The sequence below is a fragment of the Desmodus rotundus genome, chromosome X (genome assembly GCF_022682495.2).
Source record: "Desmodus rotundus isolate HL8 chromosome X, HLdesRot8A.1, whole genome shotgun sequence".
Classification (NCBI taxonomy): domain Eukaryota; kingdom Metazoa; phylum Chordata; class Mammalia; order Chiroptera; family Phyllostomidae; genus Desmodus; species Desmodus rotundus.
Window position 1 is genome coordinate 66,408,168 of NC_071400.1, and position 22,320 is coordinate 66,430,487.

Below are 22,320 nucleotides of genomic sequence, written 5' to 3' on the forward strand. Positions count from 1 at the left end.
AAGAAAATCAACATCAAATCTTAAAAAAGAAGAGGAAGAAGGAGAAGGGAAAAGAAAAGTGAGAGAAGAAAGAGAAGGGGAGGGAAGGGAAGGGAAGGGAAGGGAAGGGAAGGGAAGGGAAGGGAAGGGAAGGGAAGAAGAGAAGAGAAGGGAAGAGAAGGCCAAAGGCTTCATAGGAGGTGGGATTCCCATTTGGAGTTACACGAGGGAAGGCGAGAACAAGACCAACACAGAGCTTCCGCTTTCATTTCTATGGTTATTAAGTCAACCATTCTCTTTAAAGGAGAACCATGGAAGGATGATTTTCTGTCGGCAAACACTTCCTTCCCGATGAGTCCACCTCCGACACAGGGATGCTATAGTGTGACATCACAATGGATACTCTATAAGAGCTCAAAGGTCAGACCAGATGACCTACATTCTTGTAAAATATTAAATTCAAATTCATCTGACCTGTCAGTTTCATTCTTTTCTCTCTGTCTCCGAAACGTTGAACTTCCGGAATAGATTCCTCCCCCTGTATTCCTGGCCAGTGGTTTGGTCCGACCCTCACAATGACAGAAGAACTCGCTGCGTCTGCGCAGAAAACTGTCGGGGGGTGGGGGGGGAGGAACATGGCGCAAGCTCTGTCTCAGGAGGAGTTTCAGCGGATGCAGGTGCAGCTCGTCGGGGAAAAGACCACCGGGATGGACTACTAGGGGCGGGTTAGAGAGAGATCATGCCACCGGCACTGAGACGGGGTTGGTTGGGATGGACCTTGAGTCTAGGGGGTTGATCCGGAGAAGGGAAACTGAGGTTCTGAGTGTTGAGACTATTGAATTGCAAGATACTATTGGACTCTAAGGGGCTGAGTTCTTTGAGCCTTGTGGGCAGAGGAGAGAGTCCTAGAGTGAGGGATAACTTATTCAGACCTGAAGGGGTTGAGACTTGGGCCTGTGCCGGGGACACCATGGGTAGATGATGATAACGTTAGGCTTTGAAGGAAGGAGATCTAGAGAGGGAGAATCCATTTTGTTTGCAGAGGAAGGAAGTGGGCGTTGGGTCATTTACGTCATGGGGGGGGGCTCGAGAAGGCAATACCATAACTCGTTGGGAGGTGGAAATTTTTGTGGGAGATACCATTGTGCCAGGGAATGGGACAAGTCCCTACATGTTGTCATTGTTCCTGGGAGAGGGAGATCCTATGGGAGTGGTGGCAGTGGATTCCAAGAGGGGACAGTACCATTGGATGGTTAGGGGTGATTAAGCCTGGTGAAAGGAGTCCCTGAATAAGAGAGGACCAGAGGACTGATACCTTGGACCTCATGGAGTGGAGACCACTGGGCTTTGGGGAAGTACCTTAACTGGGTACTCTGACCACTTGATTTTTTTTTTTTGAGGGGGGACTCTGAGATGGGATGAAAGGTCAGAAATGGGCCCTTGTTGACAGAATTCCCTACTGGGAAAGACCATTGGATTTTGTGTATGGGGAGACTCTGAAAAGGGAAAGCCCTGAGTAGGGTCCTATGGGAAGAGAGGAGGAACTCTGAGTGAGGACAGGTAATCCATTGGTCTTTGAATGAGAGAAACTAGTTGTCTGTGTGTGAGGGACCCTGAGGGTGGAAGGTTGAGATCATGAAAGGGGAGGACTCCTGTAACTTGTGCAGGGGGTTCTGCGTGAGTAAGAGTAATTCAACTGGCCCACCGAAAGCCTTGTGGAAGAAAGACTCTGAAGGATGTAGGGTCATCCCATTCGATCATGACTGGGGAGATCTTGAGGGGGGTGGGGACCTCTGAGTGAAGAAGATTGATTTCATTGGGCCATGAATGGGGGAAAACATTAGACTTTGATGGATGGGAACTCTAGGTGGGTGCCAAGGGTGTACCAATTGGATTAGGACTGTGGGAGACAGACCAATGGGTCCAGGAGAGGAAAGATGCAGGAAAGATTCTGTAGAGGCCAGACCTCTGACCTTTAGCACAGCACCAGTGGGATGGTGGCTGGTGCCATGCGAGGGAAAGGTCCTGGTGGTGTAAGGGACAGTGGTTCCAGGAAGAACTGGCATCAGTGCTCTCTACAAGGCTGGTAGGTAGGTGTATGCTGTTTGACAAGGTCCATACTTCACTTTCCCTCAATTCTCGAAAGGGAACTGGACATATTTTGAAGCCTTGAGGGTGGGGACCCTAGGCAGCCCCCTTTTACTCAGTGAAATTGGCCAGAAGACTACCAGACCCTCTTCCATTGGGAAAGAAGGAAGGCAAGCCCTTACACCCTGCTCTGGCCAAGAGGATAGATAACACCCCTGACAGAAAGATAATCAGAACAGTGTTTAGTTTGTGACAAGGTCAGCCAGGATGAGGAGGAGGAACTTTTTAGAGAGAGGGAAGGGAGGGAGAAAGGGAGAGAAACATCAATGTGATAGAGAAACATTGTTCCATTACCTCTCATACTCGCCCTCACCGGGAACCAAATCCACAACCTAGGCATATGCCCTAACCGGGAATCCAATCAGTGACCTTTCACTTTGCTGGACAATGCCCAACCAACTGAGCCACACCAGTCAGGGAAGGAGGAGGAACTTTACCCTGTGGGCATGGAGAGCCATAGAACACACATAAGCAAGAGCCTGACTAGGTCAGTGCATAGTGGATTGGAAGAGGAGCAATGGGGGCAGCAGGGAGATGAAGAGGTTTGGCTGGCTGTGATTATAAGTAGCACTGCAGAAGGTGGGGTTGGGGCTGAGAGTCTGGAAGCTCATTCAGGATGCACTATGTACAGTTCTTAAGGAGTGACTAAAGAGGCACATGGAGGGCAGCAGGGTCTGTGGGACTCAGGGGATTGGTACCTTCATGGTAAGGATAAGGGCACATTCCTGACCAAATTATTTTCTTTCCCTGTTTCCCCCAAAGGCTCAGCTCCTGGAACTGCGGACAAACAATTACCAGCTTTCAGATGAATTACGCAAGAATGGTGTTGGTGAGCCAAGAGGGTCTCATTAAATGGGGATGGCTTTGGGGGGCAAAGGCCAAGGGAAAACACCTCAGAGGCCTGGTTGGAAGACCAATCACCTCCTAGCCACCGACTGAGGCTGAGACTGTATGCTTTCCCCACACCAGAACTCACCAGTCTTCGACAGAAGGTCGCTTACCTGGATAAGGAGTTCAACAAAGCTCAGAAGGTAGTTCCCTCCACCACTCACTCACCCATGCTTCCCTGTAGTCATTTGACTCATTCATTGGTCCAATGAGTACCTACTGTGAACCAGACCTAATGTTACATTCTGTCGTTCAAGAAATTTTCATGGAAGTCTCTTTAGTTTCCTAATTTTATCTAATTCTGCTTAACTTATGAATTAATTTTAACTTACTCAATTCATTTTTAATTTCAATAACTTATACTCATTCATTAACATCTAACTAAAGAATCAGATCTAGTGGTAAATCTGCCTTGACTCTGCCTCCTCTTCACTCACTCTCCTGCCTTGTGCTCCTGTTTCCCATCCCTGTCCTGGTCCTGTTGGTAAAGTGAGACTGAACCTACCTCTCCAGTCCTCTGAAGATGAGAAACGAGCTATTGTGGCCCCTCAAGACATTCAAGGCCCTCCTTTGTCTCTTTCTTTACTCCTCTGGCCCTGTGTATAGCACAATTTTATATATAATGTATGCTCCGTAAATATTTGTTAGATGAAGGAATACAGAATGCAGAAAGTCTGGCGGTCGGGAAACTGGACTTCTCTTTGGTAAGGTGCTGATTTTCCCACCTGACAATGCCCTCAGCTGCTCAGCAGAGGAACAGCAGTTTCTGTGATGTGTGGCAGAGATCCATGTAAATGTGTTTGGACAGATGTAGCAGTACAACCAAATGCCTGAGCCTGGGTTAAATACTAAGACCCATGAATAGCCTCAAGAGGTTAGAGGAAAGAATGTAAGCAGGATGCCACTCACTCATTGCATCATTCCTGTGGGCTACAAATTGTCATGCAAGTTCTGTGGTTAAAGATGTTCCCATCCCCCACCCCCTGTTATCATTGCCCCCCCCCCCCCCGACACTTGTTCCTCTCTGTTCACCTTTTCTCTTTCTCCCCTCTCACCTTTAGGCACTGAGCAAGAGCAAGAAAGCTCAGGTAAGGGAACCTGTGGTGGGCGAATGTGTCTCGGAGATTGTCTTAGTGGGGATATTTCTGTATGCTGGGATCTCCTAGTACTGGCCTTTCTCTGCGTGTGCACTTGCAACCGTGACTGTCTACTCACTGCCATGTTTCTGTGTCTGTCCTTGTTTTTCTGTGGTCATTTATCTCTCACTCTGTGCCTCTCTTTGTGTGTCTTTCCTTCTCCCTTTCTCTTCATCCTTCCGACTCCCTGTCTCTATCTTCCTGTTCTTCTCTCTGAATCTTGTTTCACTCCCCAGCCTTCTCTTTGTCTCTCCCCAACCTGTATTTAACTCTGCCATCATTTCTTTTTTTATCTTTCTGACTCCATGTTTCTCTCTCCCTCTATCTCTCCCTCACTCATTTCTTTCCCTAACCCCCTCTCTCCTCTCTCCATTCTTTCTCCATCTATTGGTCTCTCTGATCCAATCTCTCTGTCTTCCTACCTTTCCTTTTTTCCTCTCTTCCTCTTCATCCTTTTCTTCTTCTCTGCCTATCCCTTTTCCCCATTTCTCTCTACCTCCAATCTTCTCTATTTCTATCTACCCCTCTCTTTCCTCCCATTCTTTCCCCCTCATGTCCTTCTCTCCCTCCCCATCTTACCTTCTCTGTAACCCCTCATGTCTGTCTCTCTCCCTCCCTGTCATCTCTTTTATCCCTCCTGGTATCTCTCTCTCCTTGTATCTCCTGGTTTTACTTGTCTCATTCTCTGTACTCTATTTTCTCCCCACCCATGTCATTTTCTCCCTCTCTCTGTTCATTTGCCCTATCTCACATCCTTTCTGCTCCCGTTGGAGACCTGGCCCATGTCTTCCACTGCAGGAAGTCGAGGGGCTGCTGAGTGAAAATGAGATGCTGCAGGCAAAGCTGCACAGCCAGGAGGAGGACTTCCGCTTGCAGAATAGCACTCTTATGGCTGAGTTCAGCAAGGTGCTGGTGCCTGGGATAGCCAAGGGGCAATTTAGGGGTAGAGGGTTACTGGGGCTGAAGATGGAGGGCAGCTGAGGGTGGTTGAACAGAGGCTGGCCCTGGATCACTGTCCATGGTGCTGAAAAGGGTCCTGGATGTCTGCTGGGGGGCAGTGGTTTGACAGATGGGGCTACCCTACTGTGCTGGGATTAGAAGGCTCCAAGCCCTGAGGTCCTCTGGTTCCTGACCAAGTCATTCCTTTTCTCTGAGCTTTAATCTCCTTGTACATATTTTGGGGCTGATGTTATGGAGCCCCAGGATATTGGTGGGTTTTAGGTAAAGTTCTTATGTTTAACATGGGATGGACAAATGTTCGAGCTGCTTCCCTTTTCTCTTTCTTCCTGAGATGAGCTTGGGGTTCTAGTTCTACATAATTCATCCTGGGTTGGATAATTCTATCTCCTCACTGCTTTAAGTGTCCTGGCTATATCTGAATCTACTGGGCAGTTGGAGACATTGTCTTCTGTTCCCGGCTTCTATTCTGTATTCATGCTCAATGATTTCCTAAGTTTTTAGTATGTCTTAAGGAAAAAAGTCTCATGGCAACAAAATGGTGTTTCCAAGTCTCCACATGGAAATGTAGTGGTTAAGACCTAAAAAAACAAAACAAAACAAAACAACCTTTAAGCAGGTACAATACCAGGAGAGGTTATTTAGCAAGTAATAGTTAAGAGCCGGGAGGACTAGATTAAACTCTTGGCTCTTTTACTAACTGCAACCTTGAGCATGTCACTTGACCTGCCTGTTTCTTGGTTCCCAAGATGTTTAAAATGGAAATGGTGATAATGACAGTACATACCTTGCAGGGCTTTTGTGAGGATTGAATGGGTAAATGTCTGTAAACCACTAAGAACACAGTCTTGCACATAGTGTCAGCTATGTAGATGCTAGCTACTACTAGTATCCTTTCATTATTTTCCCTCTAAAATGTTTCTTGACTATTTAAAAGTTTTATATCCATCCTGTGGCCCTGCTCTACCTTTTCCACCTCTAACCTGCTCTATTCCTACAGCTTCCTCACCAGTCTCCTCACTTTTAGCTGCTTCTACTAGACCAAGCCCTAAAGGGTGTCCTGACCAGCAGCTCTTACCACATCACTCCTTTAAACAACACCTCCCTGTGGGTCCTTGTCCCCTATAGTTTGGAGTCCCTGATGCTCACATACAGCCGACATCATCACCTCCCTTCTCACCACTTCCTGCCTTTAGGCTCAGTGGTATCATGGTTCTTACAGGGTGAGGCAGGGGCAGGTGTTCTCCCATAAATCTAGTTCATATTCCCCAGCACCTGCCCTAGGCTAGGCCCTGGGCCAGGTATAGAACCTCCTTTACACTTTCCTCCTCCTCCTTCTGGGAACTGGAAGTGCTCACAGAGAGACCTGAGTTCAAGGCTTGCCTCCCTTCACCACTTATTTGCTAAGATATTTCAGCTCACTCGTTCCTTCAACAACTAGTTATTGAGCACCTGCTGTGTGCTCTGTGTTATGGAAATACTTGGGAGAAGCACAAAACGGTCCTCACTCTTGGAGAGCTTACGTAGTAAACTAATTGTAGTACTGATAGCTGACAGTTACATAGTGTTAACTGTGTGTCAGGTCCTGTTTGATATGCTTTACATTATACAATCATTTCATTCTTGCAAGTTGATGAAATATTGTTAGTGTCCCTGTTTAACAGATAACAAAAACTGAACCCCCGAGAGATAAAGTAGTCTGTCCCAAGGTCACACAGCTAATAAATCGCAGAGTAGAAATTCACATCCAAGCAGTCTGATTTCAGATTCTGTGCTTCAGACCCCTATGTTACAAAATAAAATGTAATTGTCCATCAGAATTTATGATCCAGAATGTTTTTAGAGCTTTAAGAAGTCAAAAACACACTAGTTAAATTTAATTGTGATTAGTGCTAGGTAAGAAAGAAATGAACAGAGTACTATGCTAGAGAGTATTAGAATTTCTGTGTTGGGGAATACTACTTGAAAGATGACATTTGAGCAAAGCACTGAAGGGTGCAACCAGTCATGTGAAGAACTGGATTAAAGCAATAATGTTCTGGGTAGAAAATAACCCAGGCAATAAAATAAAAATTCTCTGTGGGTCTTAGTCTCATCTGAAAATGGAGCACAGGACCTTGTCAGGTATGCTGTGAGAACTGTATTTTTGTGTAGAGTTGATAAAGGGGAGGACTTAGTTTTACTTGCATTGTACACCTCTCCACAGCCAAGGGTTGACAATATGGGGCTGTGGGCAGTACTGGCCCTGGAAATGCCCTGAAAGCTGTCTGTGGTGCCTAGGCTCCCAGACACAGAGCTCTCCACAGAAGAGGGATGGAGGTGGGGCTCTCTGTGATGCTGACATCTTGGACCAGCAACTTCCAGTGGAACCTGAGGTCTTGGATTGCAACAGTGAGGTTGGAGTGGGCAAGCAGAAAATTGTTCTCAGTATGCTCAAACTTCTGTGATTGCCACTTAACAGATGTGTGAATTTGAAGTCACATTTGAATTTAACATCTGTGCCTCAGTGTTCTTATCTGTGAAGTGGGGATAATGAGTATGAGGGCATCTACGTCACAGGAGTGTTATGGGAATTAAGTGAATTGTGAAGTGCATGGGCCAAGTGCTTTATACATTTCAGCAAGTTTTGCTCTGATTCTCTGCCATTCTGCTACCTTGTTCTTCCCCTGCTCAGCTCTGCAGCCAGATGGAACAGCTGGAACTGGAGAACCAGCAATTGAAGGATGGGGCTTCCAGGGCAGGGGCTGCCCAAGCCGGGAGCGTTGTGGATGGAGAGCTGCTGAGACTGCAGGCGGAAAACACAGCCTTGCAGAAGAATGTGGCAGGTACGTGGAGGCCCTCCTGGGAATGTGTGGGGCCTCGTGGCTTGAGTAGGGTGTTTTCCTTCTGGGGAAAGGTGGAAAGGCTTCAGAATCCAGTTTGGTCCTGCCATGAACCCTAGTGTGTGACTTTGGACAAGCCATTTCACCTCTCTGCGCCTAAGCTTCCTCAATTACAAAGTGCATGTAGTGATGCCCACCACCTGGAAGGCTAGTAGAGATAAGAAGTGGTATCTTTGTGAGTTTAGTTCATTGCTTGGTACCTAGCAGATTTTACAGATTAGCAGATTGAACGTCAGAAAGATGTTTCCTAAATGGAGAAGGGAAATGAAGGAGTGTTGGGAAGATTCTGAGCCTAGATTGTCAGTGGGGTCTGAAATGAAAGCTGAGAGAAAACATGGAAGAACATGGGAAGATCCTGATGTGTGGACTTTTGGAGAACAACTGGGGCTTGTGAGGAAGTGGGTGGTAGTTCGGTGTAAAGAGGGAGAGTATAGAATGTGGCTGGGGAACAGGATGTTATAGGAAGAATTCTGCTGTAAGTAGGCAGTGGAGAATGGTGGACATGACCTTGGAGAGTTGTTGGCAGAGCTTGGGAAACCAGTTTGGTCTAATTTTGATGGTAGATAGGATTTCAGTGGTTGGTGGAGCCCAAAAGATTTGTGATTTGTGTTGATGGGGCTGAACCTTTGCTTTATAGGCTTGTGGTCATTTGTGGCAGGGTCTCTGCTGAGGAGTTGAAGATCAATTCTCTCTCTATTTGACACATAGCAAGGGTCTTCAGCGATCACCTTATCCATCACATATCTCTGTTCTACCCACTAGCCCTGCAGGAACGCTATGAAAAAGAAGCCAGGAAGTCTCCAACTGCCAGTGAAGGCCACGGGGACCATGTGGAGGGCCAAGCGCTCACTGCCTTGTCCCCTATGCCATTGGCAGAGGTGGAGCTGAAGTGGGAAATGGAGAAGGAGGAAAAGAAATTGCTCTGGGAGCAACTACAAGGCTTGGAGGTGAATCTGGGTTTCTTGGAGCTGGGGTGCTAGGTGGCAGGCAGATGTCCTACCTCTGCCTTTGATCCCATGGAGTTGTTTGTGACATCACCATCTCGTGGGGTGATAGATTAAGGAGGCAGGAGAGTAGGGGAAGGCACAGGCCTTAACCTCTCTCCTTGCTTATGATAACCCCCTTCCTTTTCCTTCCCTGCAGAGCTTGAAGCAAGCTGAAACATCCAGGCTACAGGAAGAACTTGCTAAGGTGGGACTGCCAAGCTTTTTCTGGCCTTTGCCTTACCCACCTGCTATGCTTCCCCTAGCAAGGCCAAAGCTGGCTGAGCACCCTCTCATAGCCTCAGTTTCGTCATTCGTGAAATGGAGATACTGACACTTGTTTCTCAGAGTTGCTTTCCTTTTTAAAAAAAAATTTTAAAATTTATCGATTGATTTTAGAGAGAGGGGGAGGCATTGATTTGTTGTTCTACTTATTTATGCATTCATTGGTTGATTCTTGTGTGCGCCATGACTGGGGATCAAACATGCAACCTTGGTGTATGGGGACGATGCTCTAACCAACTGAGCTACCCTGTCAGGGCTCAGAGTTGCTTTCATTATGGAATTGGCTAATGTGGTTTCACTATGTCTTGTAACCTGGTAGGCTCCATTCCTTTCTTCTTTGTCCTCCAAGCTCTACTTGTTATCCATTTATCTATCCATCCATCCATCCATCCATCCATCCATCCAAGAATTTATAGACTGCAGGCTCATATCTTAGGAACTGGAGACCCAGTGTTGTGGATGGCAGTTGTGATCCTGCTTTCCAGGCCTCTCAGCCTCACCATTCTGTCATGTAGTCATTGATTGATATGTTGGGGACATAAGTGCTGGGCTTTGAAGCCTGAGGGAACTGGATGGAGATCATGTTGTTGCTGCTGATCAGCTGGGCAGCCAAAGACCCTTTTGAGACTCAGTTTCCCCATTTGTCAGACCAGTAATACTTCTCAGGATTGTTTTGAGGATTACACAAGACCACATAAGTACATTCAGTTTCCAAAAAAGACTTAATAAGAATGTCTATAAATATTAAGTTTATTTTTGTCTTTACTAATATGATCATTATCATTTGTTTGTACCCCCCCCCCCCCGCAGCTCTCTGAGAAACTGAAAAAGAAACAAGAAAGGTAAATTTGTTTTTTCCAGAAGTAGGGGAAGGGATCTGGTGGAACTAGGGAGAGAATTGACTTATGGAATTGACTCATCCATGTCTGTCTTTCTTTGGCCAGTTTTTGCCGTCTGCAGACAGAAAAGGAGACACTATTCAATGACAGCCGGTAACTACCAGGGTTGGGAGTATTAGTGGACTCCAGGGACAATGTCCAACAGAATTAACTGAAGACCTCAGGAGCAGGGCTGGGAGATTGTGCCTTAGGCCATGGTCAATGTACCCCTGCTGCCCCACATCACCCTTAGGAACAAGATTGAGGAGTTACAACAGCGGAAGGAAGCTGATCTCAAAGCCCAGTTGGCTAGAACTCAGAAGCTGCAGCAGGAACTTGAGGCTGCCAATCAGGTGAGAGGCTGAATTCTGAGATCATTGGGCTAGGGACCAGGGCTGGGAATTCAAATCACTCTGAGGACAATGGAGACTAGTCTTAGATTTCTTGTGTTGGAAATACAGTGACTGGATGGGTCCTGGGGCTCCCAAGAGCTAAGAAAATGGGAACTGGGGAGCCCCAAGAGCCCTTGGAGTTGGGTTAGGAATCTACATGAATCAGAGATCCCAAGGGACTGAGGACTTGAGGGCTGTGTGCCACAAGTTTTGATGAATCTGCAACTCTGGGGGATTGTAGACAGGAGTCTGGAGAAATCTGTGGTCACTAGAGGCTGAGACCAGGAAATGGAGTGAGTCTGAAACTCCCTGGAGGTTGGGTGACTTTTGAAAATTTTTATTTATTTTTTAGAGAGGGGGAAGGGAGGGAGAAGGAAAGAGAGAGAAACATCTGTGTGCAAGAGGAACATTGATCAGCTGCCTCTCGAATGTGCCCAACCAGGGTGCTCAACCCATTGAACCACACCAGCCAGGGCGGTTGGGTGACATTGAGACCTATGGGGGTTGGGCAGATGCAAGTCTTCCACAGATGAGACAGTTGGGCCTGGAGGCTGAGTGCATTTGAGACCCTCAGGGTATTGGTCTGAGACACCTAGGAAGCTAGATCACATGTGCTGGGTGGTCATGAGACCCCTGGGGCCTATGAATACAAAACTGGTGAGTGTGAGATGTCCAGAGACTGGAGCAAAAGTCTAGTTGGGTCTGAGACTCCTGAGGGTTGGGGATTGGGTGACTTTAGAGCCTCCAGGCTTCCCCCTAAAGTAGGTGAGTCTGAAGTCCTGTGGATTGGGGAATATGGTGGCTTGCGGGTCTAAGGCTCCTAGGAGCTATGGAGAGAAGTCTGGGCAAAGCTGGATCTTCATTTAGCTAGGTCTAAAGATCTCAGAGACTGGGGACAGGAATGGAAGATGTTGGAGGGATTGTTAATCTTGAGACCTCGCCTTAAGCTGGAAATTAGGAGACTGTATGAGTTAGAGACTTCTAGAGTCTGGGGCTATGAGTTTGGATGGGTCTGAGACTCTTGGCAGCTAGGAATATGGGGACTGAGTATGTCTGAAACCCCATGAGGTTGGGGTCTGGAGTCTGGGTGAAGCTGAAGTCCCTGGGAACTAACTGTGCTTGAGAATCCTAGGGCCTCTAAACTGGAGTCTGGGTGAGCATGAGGTCTGTTATGGATGGGGGCTAAGTGAGTTTGAAGTCACCAGGAACATGGGTGTTTTCTGAGATGCTTGGGACTGGGATATAGGGGTGCCTGAGGCCCCTGGGGGAAACGACTAGAGTCTGGGTGAACCTGAGATCTCTGCTGGCTGGGTATCTCAAGACCCCCAAGTGCTAGGCACATGCTGTCAGGTAGTCAAAAGATGGAGTTTGTATAGTTCTATGTACCCTAGGGGAAGCTGAGATCTTGAATGGCTTCCCCTGACCTTGTCCCCACAGAGCTTGGCAGAACTGAGGGATCAGCGACAGGGGGAGCGCCTGGAACACGCAGCAGCTCTGCGAGCCCTGCAAGATCAGGTACATCATACTGGTGGGCTCAGGAATATGGGGGTCGAGGGTGGGGGCAGTTCCAGTGGGTATTGTATAGGCAGGCCAGGCCCCAGGGGTCCTGCTTTCCCTTGTTGTGGTTTCTGTGTATGAGTGTGTGTCCTCTCTTGGCTGTCCCCCTGTTCTGGACCCACTCTCACCTGTTATGGGTGTGGGGCCAGGTGTCCATCCAGAGTGCGGATGCACAGGAACAAGTAGAAGGACTTTTGGCTGAGAACAATGCCTTGAGGACTAGCCTGGCTGCCCTGGAGCAGGTACAGGACACTTTGGGAGCCCTAGGTGATCCCTCCCCAGGTCCCCATCTCTCTCTGCTTCTGATCCATATTGAGACAGTGTATTCTTGACCTCATGCTGTTCTCCCACCTCTGTTTCTGTTTTATTCTCAGCTGCTTTCTGTTGGCTTCCACCCTTCTTCTCTTGGCCATCCATCTCTGCTTCTCTTGCATTCATCCCTGCTTCTCCTGTAAAGTGCAAGAAGTAGACTAGTCTTAAGTGTACACTCAGTGAAGCATGTCTGTCTGTCTGTCTGTCTCTCTCCATGTAGCCACCACCCAGATCAAGACACAGTGTTTTCTGTACCCCAGAGGTCCCTTCTACCTCTTCCCAATTCATACTTCCCCCAAAATAACCACCCCTCTGACCTCTAGCAACAGATTAATTTTGTTTGTCCTTTACCTTCATGTAAATGGAATCTGGCTTCCTTTTTGTGTCTGGCTTCCTTCCTGTAGCATTATATCTATGATGTTTATTTATATGTAGCACTGGTTTGTTCTTTTATCTCTGTGTAGTATCCCTATGTGAATATACCATGTTTATCCATTCCCCTGTTGATCTTTCTCCCACTGTTCTCTTTGAAATGCTTCCTCTGTCTTCCTGGCTCTCTTTCTACTTCTGTCCCTGTCTCCCTGGAACTGGGAGGCTCACACCTTGTGACTGGCCCCCAGGGGCCTCTCTCACTCCACCTCCCATCACCACTACTTTCTCTAGATCCAAACAGCCAAGACCCAAGAGCTGAATATGCTCCGGGAACAGACTGCTGAGCTGACAGCTGAGTTGCAGCAGCGGCAGACTGAGTATGAGGACCTCATGGGACAGAAAGATGACCTCAACTCCCAGCTTCAGGTGACACTTATGGTTGTGACCTGTCTTCTAATTCCTAGTGCTGGCGCAGTGGAGTTTTCGATGAGGTGCAGTGGGAAGACTGTGCAGTCAGGAAGACCTGGTGTCCAGTGTGGCTCCCTAATGTATTAACACGTGTGTGTCCTAGTCCAAGTTATTTCACTTCTAAGACTAAGCATCTTCAGTTAGTGGGGAGAGCCATTTTGAGTCCATAACAGACAGTAGAATAATAGTGGTTTCTACTGAATAAAAGCTTAGTTCTCTCTCATGTAAGAGTTGAGCTAGGTAGCCCAGGTATGGGACGCTGGTTTCTGATCCATTGACAGGGACCCAGGTTCTTTCTACATTGCTATTCTGTCACCTTTGATACAAGACTATCTTGGCATCCAAGATGCTTGGTCAAGCTCCCCTACCATCATGTTTTTATTTCATTGGAAAGGAAGGAGGAAAGGCCCAGCATGTCCTTTTCCTTTACAGTGTATACTATGCTCACCACTTTTAATTCCATGGCTACACCTAACTGTGAGGGAGGCAGGGAAACATCAGCTGGACCACTATGTGCCCAACCACAAAGTTTATTGCTAGGGAATGAAGGGAGAATGAATACTGAAAAGCAGCTAGTGGTCTCCGCCATGGTTCTCATGTAGAAATGGAGAGGGCAATACCCACTTTACAGAGTTTAGGGAGATGGTCTACCAGAAGTGTCCTGGGTGGCCAGCATCTCTTGGGGGCTTTTTATCAAACTCACCCCCTTTGTCCCCACATTAGGAGTCATTACGAGCCAATAGTCGGCTGCTGGAACAACTTCAAGAAATCGGGCAAGAGAAGGAACAATTGACCCAGGAACTACAGGAGGCTCGGAAGGTGGGCAGCACTGGGAAGGTTGCAAGGGGAAGGATTGGCCTGGTTCACAGGGATGGGGCAAGTGATGTGGCCCAACCCACGGGAAAGGGAAGGGACACAAAGTGACCAGTTCCATGAGGATGGGTGACTAACAGCCAGTTCTGTGGGGATGGAGAGAAGGTGGATTTTGGCTCATTCCTTGGACCTGGGGAGAGGGTTGTAGGCCTTCTTTGGCATTCAGGGAGGACATTGACTGACATCCTTCTGCTCCACCTTCCTGGCCCCCAGAGTGCTGAGAAGCGGAAGGCCATGCTGGATGAGCTAGCAATGGAGACGTTGCAGGAGAAGTCCCAGCACAAGGAGGAGCTAGGAGCTATCCGACTTCGGCATGAAAAAGAGGTGCTGGGGGTGCGTGCCCGCTATGAGCGGGAACTCCGTGAGCTGCATGAAGACAAGAAGCGACAGGAGGAGGAGCTCCGTGCCCAGATCCGCGAGGAGAAGGTGGGTGGGTAGATGATGATGCACCTCAACCTCTAAAACAAGAGGACAGCACTGCTGATGGGCTAGGGCCTGGCATGGGTGAGGTGCCTGCTTCTCCACCTCTCTGGTCCATGACAGTCTGTCCTCTCTCAGGCCCGAACACGGGAACTGGAGAATCTGCAGCAGACAGTGGAAGAACTTCAAGCTCAGGTACACTCTATGGATGGAGCCAAGGGCTGGTTTGAACGGCGCTTGAAGGAGGCTGAGGTGAGTTGGTGCCTGGTGAGTCTCAGAGGCTGATCGGGGGGCATGCCAAACCAGGAAACAAGGAGTGGTTAGGCCCTGGAACTTTCTGAGATGCCCTGGACTTGGGTATCCCCACAGCCTCCCTGGCTCAATAGCAGCCCTGTGGAAGGAACTAGGGGATGGCCATCAATAAGGCAGAATGTCAGATCTGCAAATTTGAAAAGGCACCTCTTCTTTCTAAAATTATACTTCTGTCAGGAAATTATTGTAATACCCTAATTTTGTTTGAACAAAAACTTTTATTGCCGCTCTCTGGAAAACTCATGATATAGTTTATGTACTCATGCAGTACATGAGAGGTGGTGTCACAGAGCCATGAGGAGCACAGATGCTAGATCCAGTCATGTTCCTGGGTGTGAGTCCTGGCTGGGCCACTTTCTAGCTGTGTGACCTTAGCCAAGTTTCCTGACCTCTATGCAGCCTGTTGTCATCATCGGTAAAAAAAGGAATAACAATAATACCTATTGTCTAGGTATTGTGGAGGGGTATGTAAAAGGAGTTAATATATTTAAAAGCCTTACAACATTCCTCACCTGCAATAAACACTCTATTATGTTTATTAAATAAAATGTAAATGCAAATGTCAGTCTTGGATGTGACAACACAGCCCCAGATGTGACACTTCTGTGTACTGCCTAAAGACATGCAATGTTCCCTACAGGAGTGTCTTTTCTACATACCTGGGGACCCTGTGCTTCAGTCCCTCACACATCTCACTGGGTGTGATGTCCTCTGGGGGGCTGTGGTGAGACCCGGGACTTGTCTTGTAGGAATCTTTGCAGCAACAACAGCAGGAACAAGAGGAAGCCCTGAAGCAGTGTCGGGAGCAGCACACTAACGAGCTGAAGGTGCCTGTTGCATGGTGTCATCCATCTCCGGGGAGGGAGAGGCTCTGGTTGAAGGACTGTCTCTGGAGTTGAGGCCTGAGATGCCTTCTGCTTTGCAGAGCAAGGAGGAGGAGCTACAGTGTGTTTTGGATCAGCTCCAGCAGGCCCGGGAGGAGCGTGACTGCCACCTGAAGACCATCAGCAGCCTGAAGCAGGTTACTGCTTGCCCCATGGTCCTCAGACACACCCCAGGCCTCGGCTTGCAGTAATGGGTCAGGGAGGGAGCACAGTGCATGCAGCCGTTCTAGCACCCACTAGCGATGCTTTCTCTTTCACACAGGAAGTGAAGGACACAGTGGATGGGCAGCGCATCCTGGAGAAAAAAGGCAGTGCCGCGGTACGAGGGGGAGGTGATGTCCCAGCACAGCCCTGTCCTGCCCTGCATCCTCCCACTTGTGGCTCCACTGGGCCTCAGCCCCTACCTTTCCCTCTGTGCCCCCAAAGCTCAAGGATCTCAAGCGGCAGCTGCACCTTGAGAGGAAACGGGCGGATAAGCTGCAGGAGCGGCTGCAGGACATCCTAACCAACAGCAAGAGCCGCTCCGGTGAGGGACCCAGACCTCAAGGGAGGCTGAGACCCAGGGAGGCAGGGCTTGCGCCTGAAGGCCAGAGCTGCTTCCTGTTCCTCACTCCACCAGCTCTCCTGTGTCTTCTGTCCCTCTTGAACTTGATCTGTCTTTTCCCTTTTCTCTGCATCTGTCTCTCTCCTCTGTTTTTATCTTTCTCTGCATTATCTCTTACTGTGTCTCTTTCTCCTTTTTGCTATGTCTCTTCTGTTTCTGTCTCTCTGCCTGCTCATGTCATCTCTCTTTGTATCTGCCTTTCTCTCCATGCTTTTTTTTCTAGTTCCCTCCTCTTTTCCTCCCACCTTTCTTTTTCTTTTCTCTCTTCCTTTATCTTTCTCTATCTCTGTCTCTCTTCTGTCTTTTTCTGTCTATGCTTCTGGCCGTTACCCCACAACCACCACATGCACACTCCTGCACCTCACCTAGTGTCTCTAAATGTCTTCTATCCATTCTCTCATCTATAAATACGGACTGAGGCCCCCGGCTCCAGGGTCCCTGATGGGAAAGCCTCCATGTCTTGGTCCTCTAAGAAGTCCAAGGTAAGCTAGAGAGGCAGACTTACAATCAGGCAGCAACACTGTGGTATGATCATTATGCAGCTAAAGTCCATGTTATTTCTGCCATTTATGCCAGGCGATGCAACAACAACAACAAAAGTTGAGGTGCTTTGGACTTTTTTTTTGTCAAGAAAGAAATGGCCTATCAATATGTTTAAATAAATGAAGGTGACGCAGTAATGACTCTGGTGCATATCCTATATCGCAGGCTCAGAGAAAACTTGTTCCCTGTGTCTCTGCAACTAATCTGCTCTTGCAGGAGATCCTGAGGATATGGCATCAGCCCCCCAGTCCTGATACCCCAAAGCACCTGCAGGAGCAGAGGCCTAAGCACAGTGGCCATGTTTTAAGTGACGTGGCAAAAATGAATATATGTCTCACTAAATCAATGTCTCTCCAAGGCAGTCTGTCTCTGAAGTAACCCATTTTTATAAAAGAAGAGTTTGATTTCTGTTTTGCTACAGGTTAAAGTATGAATCAACAAACATATTCAAATTGTATGCTGTATATTCTCTTTGTTAGATGAAATTCAGATTTAGGTGCCTGACTACGAGAGTGAGCTTCATCTTTTCCTCTGTCTCTGCCCTGACTCGTGTCCTTATCCAGGGTCTCTTCCTCTCTCATCTGCTCCAGCTTGCTGTCTCTGGGATTTTATCTCTGCATGCGCATATTCCCCTGTGCCCTCTCCAGCCGTTTGTACTCTGATGAGTGTGTATGCCACTTTCATGTCTGTGTGTGTCCACTTCATGGAATTTCCCCCATTTCTTCACCTTTGTTTCTTTTCTGGTGTGTGTGGGTTTGCCTAGAGAGGCAGCTTCTTTTTCTGATTCTGCCTCTCCCTATCCTCCTGTGTGCCCAAGTGCCTTTTTTGCCTCTTTCCATCTCTGTCAAATCTATTTCTGCCTCTTCCTGCCAGTCACTGCCCTGGGACCCTGGGGAATTGGAGCTCAGGTTTCTCTTCTCTCTCTGCCCAGGCCTTGAGGAGCTGGTTCTCTCAGAGATGAACTCACCAAGCCGGACCCAGACTGGGGACAGTAGTAGTGTCTCCTCCTTCAGCTATCGGGAAATATTGCGGGAGAAGGAGAGCTCAACCATTCCAGCCAGGGTAAGGGGCAAGGAAAAGCCGACAGCTCCAGTCTCTCCTACTCAAATTCTGGTGCCTTCATTTTTCCTTCTGGACCCAGCACACACATTTCCTTGCCAACTTTTCCCCAAGCTCACCAGCTTAGTTTTAGATTGCTAAATAGGGGATGGACAAATTATTCCCTTTAACCCTGCTTTTCATTATCTGTGGGTTAATTCTGCTTTTCCTGGTGCCATAAAATAAGTGGTTCTTAGTAGGTGCATCATCCCTGTAGGAAGTCCTTTTTTCTAGCTCATGACTATCACTTGCTATTGTTGTCTATTATATCAGCTTCCTTGCCGGCTACGTTTGTTTGGATATTTTTTTATTACTCCATGTGTGTGCATCAGAAAAATTTTAAAAACACACGATTTTTAAAAAAAGAATCTGAAGCATTCACATTTTCACCTGAAGATTACCACTATATATTCTTAGTTCATACCCTTCCAGGCCTGTTTCTCTTTTTGTAATCCTAAATGAGATTATAAGTAACCTGTTTTTGTTCAGCTGATCGCTACCCTCCCAATTTGTTAATTTTCATCTCATCTAATACTTTGACCTTAATCAGATTTCTCCAGTTAGCCCCAAAATGTCATTTATTGCTAGTTTTCTATGAATCAGCATTCAGTTTCAGAACACATGTTGAGTCTGGTTGCTTTACGTCCCTTAAGTCTCTGGAATCTAGTGTGGTCCCTTTTTTTCACAACACCAACCTGTAGAAGAGACCAGCCCAGTTGACCTGCAGAAAGTGTTCTGCCTTTTGAATATTCCTGCTGGCTTTCTAGTGGTATCATTTAGCTGGTTCCTCTCTCCCATAATTTTCCTGTCAACTGGAATTTAGGTCACGGGTGCTATGGCTTCTCCATCCTCTCCATAAGGCTATACGTGGTTGTTCCTGTCTCCCCCTTTAGGCAAAGGGGGATCAAGCCTGAGGGTGCCAAGATTTGACTACAGCCCTAGGTGCAGAGCCCACCCTCCCCCCAACACCCTGAAAGAGAAAGTCATTGTCTTTCTTAACCCTGACCGTGTCTGGGTCGGAGGCACTGAGTCAGTGGTGGCCTCTCCCTTCCTCTTCCCTGCAGTCCTTATCTAGCAGCCCTCAGGCACAGCCTCCGAGGCCGGCAGAGCTGTCAGATGAAGAAGTGGCTGAGCTCTTTCAGCGCCTGGCAGAGACACAGCAGGAGAAATGGATGCTGGAGGAGAAGGTGCTGTTTGCCTGCTCATCCCTACATGGCCAGGAGGCCGGGGTGGGGTGGTTGTTTGGCTGGCCCCTCCTCATGTAAACATATGCAGTCATGGGGTCTGAGGTGGGCTCGGCCACCCCACAGGTGAAGCACCTGGAAGTGAGCAGCGCCTCCATGGCAGAGGATCTCTGCCGAAAGAGCGCCATCATTGAGACCTACGTCATGGACAGCCGGATCGGTCAGTGCCCTGTCCCCGGCCCTCACTACTCATCCAACCTCTCCCCTGCTCCCTCCTTCCCCACTGTCCAGTGCCAAGGCTTTTCTCCTCTCTCTTGGAACTCAGCAAAGCTACTGACAAGACCACAGCTGACGGAAGGGATACCAGGGCAGGCCCACACTTGTGTGTCTTTCTATTCTGTCTCTTATCTCGGCTCCTCCCTCTTCTCTGGATCTCTGTCATCGTTCCACTCTGTTTTCTCTAGTGTGTCTCTCTGCCTTCTTCCTCCTTTCTTCTCCCTTTGTTACTTCCTTGTCTTTCTCCCCCTTATCTCTTCTCCTTATCTCTTTTTGTGTCCCATTTTCCCTTCATATTGTCACAGTGTTCCTGTCTGTAATGTTCTATCTCAAGAAATCTTCTTTTTTAAAAAATTTTTTTCAGAAATTTTCTTTCTCTGTATGTGTATACTTTTGGGGTCCTTATCTTTTCCTCACTTTTCTCCTTCCTCTCCCCTCTTACTCTCCTCTCTCCTCTTTCTTCTCCCCTCCCCATCTTTGTTTCTTTTTCTCCTTTCTTTCAAACCTTCTTCTCTCCCTTTTTTTCCCCTATAAATCAGAATAATACCAACTGACATGTGCTGAGACCTAACTGTGCTCTGTTCTTCACATGCTGTCATACACATTTCCCAGCTCCATGACTTACTTATTATCCCCATTTCTCAGGGCTGCACAGCTACCAAGTGACAACCGGGGTTCACATGGCTAAGCCTCTACCCCTTACATGAAATGGCCCATCCCCCACTTTTCTCCTCCACTCTCTGTTTCCTTCTTTTCTGCTCTGTCTCTGGCTATTTCTCCTCTGGCTCTGCTGAGGGGGTAGCTCTCAGCCTGGGCCCTTGCAGATGTGTCCGTGGCAGCAGGCCACACAGACCGCAGTGGGCTGGGCAGTGTCCTGAGAGACCTAGTGAAGCCAGGAGATGAGAACCTTCGGGAGATGAACAAGAAGCTACAAAACATGCTGGAGGAGCAGCTCACCAAGAATATGCACCTGCATAAGGCGAGTAGCCTACCAGTGTGCCCATCTGTCCAAGCACCCACCCAACTCCCCAGTTGCCACACAGGCCCTAGGTCATCTGCCAGTCTCCCCCATCTACCCACCCCATTCTCCAGCCATTCCTTCATCCTTATCTTCCCATCCTCCAGTCAAGTTACTATTGTCACTTTGGTTCACTTTTCCCTCTTTCCTTGCATCCATCCACTCATCCATTCATACACACAGTCACCCAGCTCTTACATTGACCCACTGTACTATTTGTCCATCTGCCCCGTACCCATAATCATCTGCCCCCTGTCCTTCCACCCATTTCCTGACCTACTGCTCTCTTTCTTAAAACCTACTCATCAATCACACTCCTTGTCCTAGCTTTTACCTACCCACCCAGCAACCTGCCTGCCTACCTGTTGCCCTTCATCTGTCCTCTGAACAGTTCATTTGTCCACCTTTTTGCCTACTATGGATCCCCCATGTGTCTACCCACATGTCCACTTGTCCATCCTGGCACTGAACTATTTCCCCCATTTCTGGAGGAGTCAGAAGGAATGCATACCCGGCACCTGCTTCTGAGAAGCAAACTCACCATTTACTAAAGAGAAGGTGGCCAGGGTGGTAGGGGGTCATATCCTCCAGTGTACCACACATAGCAGGCGATCCACTCCCATATCCATATCCCTAGCTCCAGAGGCTCCCACACCCTCATACATACACCTTTGCTGAGCCCAGCCCACTGCTGGGGGCTCTGTGAACTTCTCCAAACACCTTCCTGTCCCAGGCTACACTTAGTTGAGTATTGATTAATATAGTAAGAAGGACACCGCAGGCTTGGTGAGGGAGCTTCCCCTGCTGCCTTCCCTGGCTCCTGATGGTTTATTTGTTTCTTAGGACATGGAAGTTCTGTCCCAGGAAATTGTGCGGCTCAGCAAGGAGTGCGTGGGGTCCTCTGACCCAGACCCACAACCAGAAGAAGCCAGCTAAAGACCTGCAGGCTGCCCCCCACTTCCTCCTTAACCCACCCCTAGAACACCATTCCCTTGGGCTGAAGTGGGGAAATGGGGGCCAGCACCAAAATCAAATAAGTTGGGAGACTGGACATTAAAGGGGTTGGAAGCCTGATGGCTGGTTGTTAGTGACCCTATCTTAGGGCAGTGGTCCCTGGGGAGTGAGGACCCTGAGGGGAAGCGGGGATTTCTGGTCCTGCTTGGCCCTGATTCCCAGGGGCAGTTGCCTCCATCTCTGCATGAGCTCTCCTTCCCAGAGACCAACTCTTTTTTATTTTATTTTATTTTTAATTTATGTCTGGAAGCCTGGCTACTCTGCATTTGGGGTTGGGGATATTGGGTGGGGTGCGGTCCACGTTCAGCATTCTAGCAATGTGTGTGTGTGTAAAGGCTGTGCAGCCAAAATATCATCTGGCCAGGTGGGCCCACCCACTGACTGTCTGCCCTCATTCTTTCCAACCAGTAGGGATGTACTGGGCGTGGTGAGGTCACACCATTGGAATGGGAAGGGAGGCCTGTGGCCGCAGCTTTACTCTCCTTCACCCAGCCTCACCCAGCCTGTCTTCAGTGGCTGTTGACTAGCCCCTCCAACTGAGTGGAGCAGAAATATCTGCAGATATATGTGTGGGTCAATGTGTATGGGGTGTGGGTATGGATGAGTGGACAGATGGAAGGATGGGTAAGTGTTTGGATGGACTAATGGATAAATAAATAGAAGGTTGCATGGATCAATGATGGATAGATTAGGAAATAAATGGACAGATGGATGGATAGGTGATGGGATGAATAAATGGATAGATGGATTGGTAGGTGGATAGGTAGAGAGGATTGACAGGTGGGAATGTAAGTGGATAGATGGATGGCTAGGGGAATTTGGATGGATGAGTGGGCAGATGGATGAGCTAATGAATG

At 48.2% G+C, this 22,320-nt stretch overlaps 1 protein-coding gene across 2 annotated transcripts; it reads left to right on the forward strand.

The window, feature by feature from the left end:
• Positions 1-291: 291 nt before the first annotated feature.
• GRIPAP1 (GRIP1 associated protein 1) lies at positions 292-21,841 on the forward strand. 2 transcript variants are annotated; one of them, XM_053917291.2, is made up of 26 exons: positions 292-399; positions 2,890-2,956; positions 3,097-3,158; positions 4,077-4,103; positions 4,950-5,057; positions 7,783-7,933; positions 8,753-8,937; positions 9,134-9,181; positions 10,069-10,100; positions 10,203-10,250; positions 10,390-10,489; positions 11,966-12,043; positions 12,235-12,327; positions 13,061-13,195; positions 13,961-14,056; positions 14,324-14,536; positions 14,669-14,782; positions 15,592-15,669; positions 15,768-15,863; positions 15,989-16,045; positions 16,153-16,252; positions 17,805-17,935; positions 19,036-19,158; positions 19,282-19,375; positions 20,256-20,410; positions 21,293-21,841. In XM_053917291.2, the coding sequence occupies exons 1-26, from the start codon at positions 331-333 to the stop codon at positions 21,383-21,385; spliced, it is 2,553 nt and encodes an 850-aa protein (XP_053773266.1). In that variant the 5' UTR covers positions 292-330; the 3' UTR covers positions 21,386-21,841. The 2 variants fall into 2 exon arrangements, with proteins under 2 accessions (XP_053773266.1, XP_053773267.1); XM_053917292.2 differs by lacking the exon at positions 292-399 and adding an exon at positions 572-656.
• Positions 21,842-22,320: the final 479 nt, after the last annotated feature.